Source organism: Mustelus asterias, chromosome 8, assembly GCF_964213995.1.
Source record: "Mustelus asterias chromosome 8, sMusAst1.hap1.1, whole genome shotgun sequence".
NCBI classification, from domain to species: Eukaryota; Metazoa; Chordata; class Chondrichthyes; order Carcharhiniformes; family Triakidae; genus Mustelus; species Mustelus asterias.
Window position 1 is genome coordinate 857,430 of NC_135808.1, and position 13,719 is coordinate 871,148.

Genomic DNA, 13,719 nt, shown 5'->3' on the forward strand with positions numbered 1-13,719 from the left:
TGGACAAAGTTGGTTTGTTTTCACTTGAACGTCGGATGCTGAGAGGCGACCTGATAGAAGTTTACAAAATGATGAGAGGCACGGATAGAATGGAGAGTCGGAGTCTTTTTCCCAGGGTCGAAATGTCAAATTACTAGGGGACAGAGGTTTAAGGGAAAAGGGGGAAAGTTTAAAGGAGATGTGAGAAGCAAATTTTTTAAACAGAGGGTGGTAACTGCCTGGAATGCACTGCCAGAGAGTGTGGTAGAAGCAGATACAATAGCAACGTTTAAGAGGCATCATAACAGATACGGGAATAGGCAGAGAATTGGATACAAAACTGGATCGGTCAAAGACAGAGGGTAGCTGTGGAAGGGTGCGTTTCTGAATGGAGGGCTGTGACAAGTGGCGTTCCTCAGGGATCAGTGCTGGGACCTTTGCTGTTTGTAATATATATAAATGATTTGGAGGAAAATGTAACTGGTTTGATTAGTAAGTTTGCGGACGACACAAAGGTTGGTGGAATTGCGGATAGCGACGAGGACCATCAGAGGATACAGCAGGATATAGATCGGTTGGAGACTTGGGCAGAGAGATGGCAGATGGATTTTAATCCGGACAAATGTGAGGTAATGGATTTTGCAAGGTCTAACACAGATGAGAAATATACAGTAAATGGCAGAACCCTTAAGAGTATTGATAGGCAGAGGGATTTGGGTGTACAGGTACACAGGTGGCAATGCAGGTGGAGAAGGTAGTCAAGAAGGCATACGGCATGCTTGCCTTCATTGGCTGGGGCATTGAGTTTAAAAAATGGCAAGTCATGTTGTAGCTTTATAGAACCTTAGTTAGGCTGTACTTGGAATATAGTGTTCAATTCTGGTTGCCACAATACCAGAAGGATGTGGAGGCTTTGGAGAGAATACAGAAAAGATTTACCAGGATGTTGCCTGGCATGGAGGGTATTAGCTATGTGGAAACTTGGTTTGTTCTCACTGGAATGCTGGAGGTTGGGGAGGCTACCTGATAGAAGTCTACAAGATTATGAGGGCATGGACAGAGTGGATTGTCAGAAGCTTTTTCCCAGGGTGGAAGAGTCAATTACTAGGGGGCACAGGTTTAAGATGTGTGGGGCAAGGTTTAAAGGAGATGTACGAGGCAAGTTTTTTTACACAGAGGGTGGTGGGTGCCTGAAACTCGCTGCCGGGGGAGGTAGTGGAAGCAGAAACGATAGTGAGTTTTAAGGGGTATCTTGACAAATACATAAATAGGATGGGAATAGAGGGATACGGTCCCCGAAAGGGTAGGGAGTTTTAGTTCACTCGGGCAGCATGGTCGGTGCAGGCTTGAGGGCCAAAGGGCCTGTTCCTGTGCTGTAATTTTCTTTGTTCTTAGAGGGATACGGACTGTGTAGAGGCAAAAGGTATTTAGTTTAGAAAGGCATCATGTGTCGGCGCAGGCTTGATGGGCCGAAGGATCTGTTCCTGTGCTGTACCGTTCTTTGACCGTAGAGCCTTTGCTGCCAGTACTTCCATCTGGAATCAAAGCCTGGGACTTTCTTGCCTGTGTTATTCAGTAAGAAGTGTCACAACACCAGGTTAAAGTCCAACAGGTTTATTTGGTAGCATGAGCTTTCGGAGCGTTGCCCCTTCATCAGGGGAGTGGAGAGTTGGGTTCACAAACAGGGCAGATATAGACACAAACTCAATTACAAGATAATGGTTGGAATGCGAGTTTTAACAGGTAATCAAGTCTTTACAGATGCAGATAATGCAAGTGGAGAGAGGGTTAAGCACAGGTTAAAGAGATGTGTATTGTCTCAAGCCAGGACAGTTAGTGAGATTTTCCAAGTCCAGGCAAGTCGTGGGGGTTACAGGTAGTGTGACCTGAACCCAAGATCCCGGTTGAGGCCGTCCTCATGTGTGCGGAACTTGGCTATCAGCTTCTGCTCAGCAACTCTGCGTTGTCGTGTGACGTGAAGGCCGCCTTGGAGAACGCTTACCCGAAGATCAGAGGCTGAATGCCCATGACTGCTGAAGTGTTCCCCGACTGGAAGGGAACACTCCTGCCTGGTGATTGTCGAGCGGTGTCCATTCATCCGTTGTCGTAGCGTCTGCATGGTCTCCCCAATGTACCATGCCTCGGGACATCCTTTCCTGCAGCGTATCAGGTAGACAACGTTGGCCGAGAAGCAAGAGTATGTACCGTGTACCAGTGGATGATGGCATCCATGTCGATGATCCGGCACACCTTGTAGAGGTTGCTGTGGCAGGGTTGTGTGGTCACTGTTCTGAAGGGTAGGTAGTTTGCTGCGAACATGACTTCAGACAATTCTCACGTCTTTAACCTGTGCTTAACTCTCTCTTGCATTGTCTGTACCTGTAAAGACTAGATTACCTGTTAAGACTCGCATTCCAACCATTATCTTGTAATTGAGTTTGTGTCTTTATATACCCTGTTTGTGAACCCAATCCTCCACTCCCCTGATGAAGGAGCAGCGCTCTGAAAGCTGTTGGACTTTAACCTAATGTTGTGAGACTTCAGACTGTGCTTACCCCAGTCCAATGCCGGCAACTCCACATTATGCTCACTAGTTAGACCCACAGAGCCACGACCTCGTGCTCTTGTTACTGAAAGACACCGAGACCCTCTGTCCAGACTTTCAGAGCAGCACAGGTTGGTATCTGTGCCAAAAACAGAACGTTTGGGTGAACGGGACCATGCGGGGGAGGTGGAACGCCTGCAATAAGGGGAAGCTACAACTGCGTGCGGAGACAGTCTGTGACGGTTTGTGTCTTGCTTTGTGCAGGGCTAGTCGCTCGGAAGGACGCACTGGTAAAGCTGAAATTGCAGGAGGAGAGTGGAGCGGCAGTGTCTGATATCGGCAGGTCAGTACTGTGCCAGCGCTGCGCTCCCTTTAGGCTGCCCTCCGCTCCCCCCCCCCCCCCAAGACGCGACCTTTTCCGTAGCCTTTTTCTCCCTTGCTGGCTGGGGTCGCGCGTACCGCGGAGGGTGGGGTTGAATCCCGCAGCCGCAAGCCAGCCGCCCTCATTGGCTCTCGCACTCTGCTCCCACAGACGCTCCTATGAGGATCTGGAGAAGGAACTCGAACTACTGAATGGAGAACGGGACCAGCTGGCTGCGGAGTTGAAGCGAAACTCGCAGCTAATCGAGAAGAAAGTTGCTGAGGCCAGGCTGAAATGTAAGTACATTGCCATCCTCCTGAGGGAGACCCACACGATAACCCCCCCCACCCCGAGTCAGACAACCAGAAATTCTGGTCACATTGTGAACGTTTGCCATTATCACGGGCATCGATTACAAAGACACCAATTAAACAACATTAAGTTGTTGCTTCTATCCTCCCAAGTATTGAAGATTAAGGAGGTGATCTAAACTGTTATGAAATCCACTGATCTTTTGTGTCTTTGCCTGAGAGTGTGGTGCAGACGGGTTCACTGGAGGGAATTGGATCACTATCTGAAAAGGAAGAATATGCAGGGTTATGAGAAGAAAGTGGGGCACGTTGTTCCTTCGTAGAGCCAGCACAGACACGATGGGCCAAATGGCCTTAGAGACAGAGGTCTACAGCACTGAAAAGGCCCTTTGGCCCATCATGTCTGCGCTAGTCAAAAACAACCACCTAATTATTCTAATCCCATTTCCCAGCAGTTAACCCATAGCCTGGTGTGCTTTAGCATTGCAAGTGTCCATCTAAATATTCAATGTTACGAGGGTCTCTGCCTCTATCAGCTTCTCAGGCAGTGAGTTTCAGACTCCCACCACCCTCTGGGTGAAAAAGCTTTTCCTCACATCCCCTCCTACCCCTTATCTTAAATCTATGTCCCTTGGTCATTGATGCCTCCACTAAGGGGAAACATTTCTTCCTGTCTATCTATGTCCCTCATAATCTTATACATCTCAATCATGTCCCCATTCAAACCTCCTCTGCTCCAGTCTATCCAATCTCTCTTCATAGCTGAAATGCTCCAGCCCAGGCAACATCCTGGTGAATCTCCTCTGCACCCTCTCCAGTGCTATCATATCCTTCCTATAATGTGCTGACCAGAACTGCACACAGTGCTCTAGCTGTGGCGAGACAATGGCCTAGTGGGATCATTGCCAGACTATTAATCCAGAAACTCAGCGAATGTTCTGGGGACCCGGGTTCGAATCCCGTCACGGCAGATGGTGGAATTTAAATTCAATTAAAAAAAATATCTGAAATTAAGAATCTACTGATGACCATGAAACCATTGTCGATTGTCGGAAAAACCCACCTGGTTCACTGATGTCCTTTAGGGAAAGAAATCTGCCGTCCTAAACCAACTTCTCAACTAGACATGGCAAACGTGTGTGTGATTAATGGAGGGGTTCGTGATCACGCAAACCTTTCATAGGGCCCTGTGGTTGGTTACACATAAAAAGGGAGGAAGCTGGAAACAGACAGATGGGCTGAAAGGGAAGCAGACAAAAGAGGGATCGAGTTTCACAGAGGAGGGTCGAACGGATATACCTCGGCACTCATTGACATCTTGACAAGTCCTCGAGGACCAGTGACTGCCACGTGGTTACGAGGCCGTCACCCGATCTCTCTCCGATCCTGTACTGGAGAAAATTGCAAGATCAGGTTTCCTTGCCCTTGTCTGTCCCCAGGCTGTGAACCCAGCTCGATCCTGCCTCTCACCATTGAGCTTTGCTAACTGGCCTAATTCTGCTCCTATATCTTCTGATCTTGTCTGGACTCAGACGTGAAGAGTTGGTATACTGGGGGCAGGTTGAGGAGTGGTGCCCATATACTTTCTATAGGAGGGAAGGGGAGATGATGGAGACTTCCAGTCCTAAAAAGCACCCCCGCCCTCCCCGAGCTGTCTGCGCCCGTTCAATTCCTGCCTCTGGCACATTCCCCAATTTTAATTGCTGTTGTACCGTTTGCTGTTGTAATCCCTCCCACACTCCAGAGATGTGCAGGTTAGATGGATTGTCCATGCTAAATTGCCCTTTAGTGTCCAAAGACGGGCGGCACGGTAGCACAGTGGTTAGCACTGCTGCTTCACAGCTCCAGGGACCTGGGTTCGATTCCCGGCTTGGGTCACTGTCTGTGTGGAGTTTGCACATTCTCCTTGTGTCTGCGTGGGTTTCCTCCGGGTGTTCCAGTTTCCTCCCACAGTCCAAAGATGTGCGGGTTAGGTTGATTGGCCATGCTAAAATTGCCCCTTAGTGTCCTGAGATGCGTAGGTTAGAGGGATTAGTGGGTAAAATATGTGGGGATATGGGGATAGGGCCTGGGTGGGATTGTGGTCGGTGCAGACTTGATGGGCCGAAGGCCTCTTTCTGTACTGTAGGGCTTCTATGATCTATGATGTGCAGATTAGGTGGATTAGCTATGCTAAATTGCCCCTAAAGATGCCTCTCCCCTTAAAGATGCTTCTTAAAATCTTCTTTGGTGGTTGCCTGTCCTAGTGTATTCTTTGACGCCTCGCCCCCATGAACCCCTGTGCGACATTTTCCTACACTAGGCGGCATGGTGGCACAGTGGTTAGCACTGCTGCCTCACAGCGCCAGGGACCCGGGTTCTGTTCCCGGCTTGGGTCACTGTCTGTGTGGAGTTTGCACGTTCTCTCCGTGTCTGCGTGGGTTTACTCCGGGTGCTCTGGTTTCCGTCCAGTCTGAAAGACGTGCTGGTTAGATGCATTGGCCGTGCTAAATTCTCCCTCAGTGTAACCGAACGGGAGTCAGAGTGGTGACTAGAGGATTTTCACAGTAACTTCATTGCAGTGTTAATGTAAGCCTACTTGTGACACTAATAAATAAACTAAAGGTGCTACATAAATGCAAGTTCCTGATCTTGCAAATCCAGATGTTCTTTGGGAGAATTTGCTTTCATTGTTTCTCTTTCAGTTGACACTGATTTGAAGGATCGGCTGGTGGTGATGGGTCAGTTGGAGGAAGCCTTGGAGGCGAAGTCCCAGGGTCAGCGGAGACTGGCTGAGGAACTGGCAGAGACCCAGAAACAGCTGACGGACAGTCAGGAGGCTGCAGAGAGCCTGAGGCTCGAACTCTGTCGGCAGCAGGAGAAATATGAACAAGGCGAGTTTCCCTTCGGCCAGTGTAGTGTCAGGAGCAATGTCGCGCTGGCAACGGCACAGCTCCACTATAGAGCTCCCATTTCCCCCAGCACTGGGTCAAACTCAGCTGCTGCCCATGTCCAGATGGTAGCAGTTGCGGGTTTGGAAGGTGCTGCCTAAGGAGCCTTGGTGAGTTGCTGCAGTGCATCTTGTAGATGGTACACACGGCTGTCACTGTGCGTCGGTGGTGGAGGGAGTGAATGTTTGTGGATGGGGTAGCAATCAAGTGGGTTGCTTTGTCCTGGATGGTGTCAAGCTTCTTGTTGGAGTCGTAAGTGGAGAGTATTCCATCACACTCCTGACTTGTGTCCTTGTAGATGGTGGACAGGCTTTGGGGAGTCAGGAGGTGAGTTACTCACCACAGGATTCCCAGCCTCTGACCTGCTCTGTAGCCATAGTATTTATATGGCTGGGTTCCAGTTCAGTTTCTGGTCAATGATAACCCCCAGGATGTTGATAGTGGGGGGATTCAGTGATGGTGATACCATTGAATGTCAAGGAGCGATGGTTAGATTGTCTCTTGTGAGAAAATTTTTAATCTCTTTATATGTGGCTCAGGCATAAATCAGCTGCTGTGATTAAATTCAGTTAAAAAAATTGGGAATATAAAGTTCTCAGTAATGGTGACTGCAAAACTATTGACATGAAAACCCACCTGGTCCTTTCGGGAAGGAAATCTGCCGCCCTTACCCTGTCTGGCCTACACGTGACTCCAGAGCCACAGCAATGTGGGTGACTCTCAATGGCCTCTTCAACTGAGTGTCTCTCTCGGCCATTTCACAAAAAATGCAGCGACGCTGACATCCCATTGGCCTGCACACCAGGCAGAGCTCCTCTTCAAATATTGCTACAGGGTCTTGTGTGACCACCACAGAGACAGGACGTCAGTTTAATGTTCCATGCAAAGAGCATTTCGGTATTATTCTGAATGCCGAGAGTAAATCAATGGATGGTGTCGCGGGCGTGATGCAGGGCAGGTGATTTTGTTATCGAATCCTACAGTGCAGATGGAGGCCATTCAGCCTGCACCGACAACAATTCCTCCAGGTCCTACCCCGTAGCCCCGCATATTTACCCTGCTAATTCCCCTGACACTAGGGGGCAATTTAGTGTGGCCAAAAAGGGACGGCAGTGGTGAGCACTCTGCCTCACAGCACCAGGAACCCGGGTTCGATTCCCGGCTTGGGTCACTGGCTGTGTAGAGTCTGCACGTGCTCCCCGTCTCTGCGTGGGTTTCCTCCGAGTGCTCTGGTTTCCTCCCACAGTCCGAAAGACGTGCATTGGCCGTGCCAAATTCTCCCTCAGTGTACCCGAACAGGCACCAGGGATCTTCACAGTAACTTCATTGCAGTATTAATGTAAGCCTACTTGTGAAACTAATAAATACTTATCAACCTAACCTACACATCTTTGGGCTGAGAGAGGAAACCGGAGCACCTGGAGGAAACCCACGCAGACATGGGGAGAAGATGCAAACTCCACACAGACAGTGACCCAAGCCGGGAATTGAACCCGGGTCCCTGAGCTGAGAGGCAGCCGTGGTAATCACTGTGCCGCCTATTATGACAGTATGCTGCTTAAAAAACCCACATCGACACACACCACTTCCTAGACTCAGCCACTCCAGTCCCTGTAAGGGTAACTCCCTCCACCACCTCCTCCCAATCCTAAGGGATTAATTTGTTGTGGATTGTTGCTGCCTGTGGCTCGCATGTTCAGAGCTTCCTTCATCACACGGTCCGTGCCTCTTGTTGCAGCTCTCGGTGAGAAGATGGCTGAGGCAGAGAAACGAATGGCAGAGCAACTGGCTGAAATGGAGAAACGGCTGAACGAGGCCAGGAGGGAGCACACCAAGGCCGGTGAGTGGGGGCAGGGTGGGCTGTGGGTGAAGAGGGGAGTGAGACCTCGCCCAGGCAGAGTCAGACAGCCCTGCTCTCTGGCCACTTTTCTAACCCTGGCCCCATTGACCGGCATCGACTCCCAGTCCAGCAGTATATAGAATCCCGACAGCACAAAAGGAGGCCATTTGGCCCATTGAGTCTGTACTGACCACAATCCCACCCAGACCCTATTCCCATAACCCTCATTTACCCTGCTAATCCCCCTGACATTAGGGTCAATTTAGCATGGCCAATCAACCTAACCCGCACATCTTTGGACTGTGGGAGGAAACCCATGCAGACACGGGGAGAAAGTGCAAACTCCACACAGACAGTGCCCTGAGGCCGGAATTGAACCCGGATTCCTGGCGCTGTGAGGCAGCAGTGCTAACCACTGTGCCACCCATTCTCATCCTCGTCAAATCCCTCTGTAGCCTCGTCCTTCACTCTCTCTGTAATTTCTTCTACAACCCTCTAATTCTGGCTGCTCAGTAATCCCCAGTTTTCTCCCCTCACCATCGGCCTTCAGCTGCCTGGGCCCTAAGTTCTGGATTCCCTCCCAACACCTCTCCGTCGCTCTTCCTTTAAGATTCTCCTTAAAACCTACCCCATTGATCAAGCTTTAGTTGCCCTCAACATCAAGGTAGTGAGTGTGGCTTCAAGGAGGCCTGGCAAAACTGGAGTCAATGGGAATTGGGGAAACCTGCACTGGTTGGAGTCTTACCCGGCACAAAGGAAGATGGTTGTGGTGGTTGGAGGTCAATAATCTCAGCTCCAGGACATAACCCTGAGGGACTCCTGTGGTGGTGTCCGAGGCCCAACCATCTTCAGCTGCTTCATCAATCACCTTCCTTCTATCATAAGCTCAGAGAAGGGATGTTTGCTGATGACTGCACAATGTTCAGCACCATTTGTGACTCCTCAGACACTGAAGCAGTCCAGGCTAAAATACAACAACAAATGCTAACCTAGCCAGCAACACCGATATCCCGTGAGAGAATAAATACAAATATGTTCATCTGCCACAATAAGACCATAAGATATAGGAGCAGAATTAGGCCATTTGGCCCATCGAGTCTGCTCCGCCATTTAATCATGGCTGATATTTTTCTTATCCCCATTCTCTTGCCTGCTCCCCTCATTGATCAAGAACCTATCTATCTCTGTCTTAAAGACACTCCATGACCTGGCCTCCTTAGATTCACCATCCTCTGGCTGAAGAAATTCCTGCTCATTCCTCCTCCTCCTGTGACTTGATGGCAATGTTTTGTCTGATAAATCTCCCTGGAATGTTTTTCCATGTTAAAAACACTGAAGGTGAAAGTTATTAATGGTAAATTATTGTTGCCTGGGCAGAAGTGTAGTGGTATTGTCACTGGACTAGTAATCCAGAGATTTAGGGTGATGTTCTGGGGACCCGGGTTCGAATCCCACCACGGCAGATGGTGAAATTTGAATTCAATAAAAATCTGAAATGAAAAGTCTAATGATGACCATGAAACCATTGTCATAAAAACCCACATTGTGCTTTAATATTGACTATTAAATGCCCTTGGGGGATGAGTAATAAATGCTGGCCCAGCCAGTGACACCCACATCCCACAGACAAATAAAACAAACAGGTTTGATGTTGAATCAGATGCGTATACTCTGAGCTAATAGGCTGCTGGAGCCCTCGGTGGTAATCATCAAATTTGGCAGTTTTCTTTTTTAAAACCATAGTTTCCCAATAGCCAACGTCTGCAAATCTAACAAGCTTAACTTGGGTTGGGGGCACACTTATAACACCGCTACTTTCTCAGAAGACTAAGGAAATTCGGTATGTCCTCTACCACTCTCACCAATTTTTACCGATGCACCATAGAAAGCATTCTTTCTGGTTATATCACAGCTTGGTATGGCTCCTGCTCTGCCCAAGACCACAAGGAACTACAAAAGATCGTGAATGGAGCCCAATCCATCACGCAAACCAGCCTTCCGTCCATTGACTCTGTCTACACTTCCCACTGCCTCGGCAAAGCAGCCAACATAATTAAGGACCCCAGACATTCTCTCTTCCACTGGGAAAAAGTTACAAAAGTCGGAGGTCACGTACCAACCAACTCAAAAACAGCTTCTTCCCTGCTGCTGTCAGACTTTTGAATGGACCTACCTCGCATTAAGTTGATCTTTCTTTACACCCTAGCTATGACTGTAACACTACATTCTGCACTCTCTCCTTTCCTTCTCTATGAACATAGAACATTACAGCACAGTACAGGCCCTTCGGCCCTCGATGTTGCGCCGACCAGTGAAACCAATCTAAAGCCCCTCTAATCTACACTATTCCAATATCATCCATATGTTTATCCAATAACCATTTGAGTGCTCTTAATGTTGACGAGTCCACTACTGCTGCAGGCAGGGCATTCCACGCCCTTACTACTCTCTGAGTAAAGAACCTACCTCTAACATCTGTCCTATATCTCTCACCCCTCAATTTAATGCTATGTCCCCTCGTGCTAGCCATCACCATCCGAGGAAAAAGGCTCTCACTATCCACCCTATCTAATCCTCTGATCATCTTGTATGCCTCTATTAAGTCACCTCTTAACCTTCTCTCTAACGAAAACAACCTCAAGTCCCTCAGCCTTTCCTCATACGATTTTCCCACCATACCAGGCAACATCCTGGTAAATCTCCTCTGCACCCTTTCCAACACTTCCACATCTTTCCTATAATGCGGCGACCAGAACTGTACGCAATACTCCAAGTGCGGACGCACCAGAGTTTTGTACAGTTGCAGCATGACCTCATGGCTCCGAAATTCAATCCCTCTACCAATAAAAGCTAACACACCGTACGCCTTCTTAACAACCCTATCAACCTGGGTGCCAACTTTCAGGGATCTATGCACATGGACACCCAGATCCCTCTGTTCATCCACACTACCAGGTATCTTACCATTAGCCCAGCACTCTGTATTCCTGTTACTCCTTCCAAAGTGAATCACCTCACACTTTTCCGCATTAAACTCCATTTGCCACCTCTCAGCCCAGCTCTGCAGCTTATCTATGTCCCAATGGTATGCTTTGTCTGTATAGCACGCAAGAAACAATACTTTTCACTGTTATGTTAATACATGTGACAATAAATCAAATCAAATCAAGTCCAGTGGACTTACCTCGCATTAAGTTGATCTTTCTCTACATCCTAGCTATGACTGTAACACTACATTCTGCACCCTCTCATTTCCTTCTCTATGAACGGTATGCTTTGTCTGTATAGCGCGCAAGAAACAATACTTTTCACTGTATGATAATCAATTCAATTCCACTTAACTTGGTATATAACAACCTCGCAAATAAAAGCAGAAAATGTTGGATAAACTCAGCAGGTCTGGCAACATCTGTGGAGAAAAACAGAGTTAACATTTCAGGTCTAAATGATCCTTCTACAGAAGTTTCTCTCTCCACAGATTTGAGTTTATCCAGCATTTTCTGTTATTTAGATCACATAGATTACGTATAATAACTTCTGCTCTCCTGCGGCATCCTGTACCCACCACCTCCTGAACTTTCCTCCAATCGCGTGGCACTCTCTGCCCTCCAGCTTCTCTTTTACCCTCGTGGCATCGCCTTCCCTCCTGTCCTTGGGTGCTGTCCTCCATTTCCCTTTGATTCCCGTCTGCCAACCTCTGCACCCTTTAACCTCCTGAGCCTCCTCGCTAACTAAACCTCAGTGCCGCCCTTGTGGACCATGCAGCTGCTTGGCAGGGTTGGCAGATGAGCCCACGTGGGTACGAAAGCAAAGCTGAGGGAGACCGGTTCGTCAAACTGCCTGATTAGAATCTGCCTAATTCACCCACTGCTGCCAGTGCCGCTGTGTTTATGTTGTCTTGGTTTTTATGCAGTTGTCGCTCTCCGTCAGACGGACCGACAGGCAGCACGTGACAAGGAGCGAACGCAAGCCTGTGGGAAGTTACAGGAGGAACAGCATCAGAGGGAGATCCAACGACTCAGTAACAAGCTGCGGGAACTGGAGCGGGACAAGAATCTTCTCGTGGTGAGTGGCATCTGTCATTTGAACCAGCGAGGATCACAGCTCGCGGAAAACCAGGCCCTCGCAATCGGACAGATCGAGGGCAATATCATTGTCCAGTGAGTAGTGAGAATGTGGAACTCACCTACTGCCGGGAGCGGTGGAGGCCACTCAGCTACTGCCGGGAGCGGTGGAGGCCACTCACCTACTGCCGGGAGCGGTGGAGGCCACTCAGCTACTGCCGGGAGCGGTGGAGGCCACTCAGCTACTGCCGGGAGCGGTGGAGGCCACTCACCTACTGCCGGGAGCGGTGGAGGCCACTCACCTACTGCCGGGAGCGGTGGAGGCCACTCACCTACTGCCGGGAGCGGTGGAGGCCACTCACCTACTGCCGGGAGCGGTGGAGGCCACTCACCTACTGCCGGGAGCGGTGGAGGCCACTCAGCTACTGCCGGGAGCGGTGGAGGCCACTCACCTACTGCCGGGAGCGGTGGAGGCCACTCACCTACTGCCGGGAGCGGTGGAGGCCACTCACCTACTGCCGGGAGCGGTGGAGGCCACTCACCTACTGCCGGGAGCGGTGGAGGCCACTCAGCTACTGCCGGGAGCGGTGGAGGCCACTCACCTACTGCCGGGAGCGGTGGAGGCCACTCACCTACTGCCGGGAGCGGTGGAGGCCACTCACATTCCAGGAGAATTATAAAGTGATCTAAACTCTACACAATGCTTCAGTTGCAGTCTCACCAAGGCTCTATCCAACTGCAGCAAGACATCCTTACTCCTCTACTCAAATTCCCTTGCGATGAAGGCCAATGTTGACATTTGCCGTCCTAATCACTTGGTTTTGGAAACAGGACTAGCACGACAGCCCAGTAGTTGTTTTTCTGTTATTGCTATTTTAGCATCTAAACCATCAGAAATGGAACGGTGGGGCACTAGGAAGTATAGAGAACCAGGGGGACCTTGGGTCCCTGAAGGAAGCAGAACAGGTAGATAAGGTGGTTAAGAAGGTATGAGATATTTGCTGTTATTAGCCGAGGCATCGAATACAAGAGCAGGGAGGTTACGATGGAGCTGTCTAAAACGCTGGTTAGGCCACAGCTAGAGTACTGTGTGCAATTCTGGTCTCCACACAATAGGAAGGATGTGATTGCATTAGAAAGGATACAGAGGAGATTCACCAGGATGCTGCCTGAGCTGGAGTGTTTGAACTGTGAAGAGAGGCTGGTTAGACTGGGGTTGTTTTCCTTGGAGCAGAGAAGGCTGAGGGGAAACCTGATTGAGGTGTACACAATTATGAGGGATGTAGATAGGGAAAAACTTTTCCCCTTAGCAGAGGGGTCAATAACCAGCGGGCACAGATTTAAGTAAGGGGCAAGAGGTTTAGAGAGGATTTGAGGGAAAACTTTTTCACCCAGAGGATGGTGGGAATCTGGAACTTGCTGCCTGAAAGGGTGGTCGAGGCGGGCACCCTCACAACATTTAAGAAGCGTTTAGATGAGCACTGGAAATGCCATAGCGTACATGGCTATGGAGCGAGTGCTGGAAAATGGGATTAGAATAGAGGGGGGCTTGATGCTAGTAGACATGATGGGCCAAAGGGCCTCTTTCTGTGCTGTGAACTCAATGGCCAGATGGTGTCGTTGTTGGCACTTCCCAAGAAGCGACATGGATTGCAAGCCCTCGGCAGTGCGTCTCACTCCTTGCTTTAG

The 13,719-nt window shown here is 49.4% G+C and overlaps 1 protein-coding gene across 1 annotated transcript in view; it reads left to right on the forward strand.

Annotated features, from left to right (window-relative positions):
* The window catches only part of cchcr1 (coiled-coil alpha-helical rod protein 1), a 36,674-nt gene that overhangs the window by 18,776 nt on the left and 4,179 nt on the right, over positions 1-13,719 (forward strand). Inside the window, exons 11-15 of the mRNA XM_078219051.1 lie at positions 2,789-2,867; positions 3,057-3,181; positions 5,881-6,069; positions 7,865-7,966; positions 11,880-12,031. Coding sequence (XP_078075177.1) covers positions 2,789-2,867; positions 3,057-3,181; positions 5,881-6,069; positions 7,865-7,966; positions 11,880-12,031 — 647 coding nt within the window. The remainder of the gene's footprint in view (positions 1-2,788; positions 2,868-3,056; positions 3,182-5,880; positions 6,070-7,864; positions 7,967-11,879; positions 12,032-13,719) is intronic.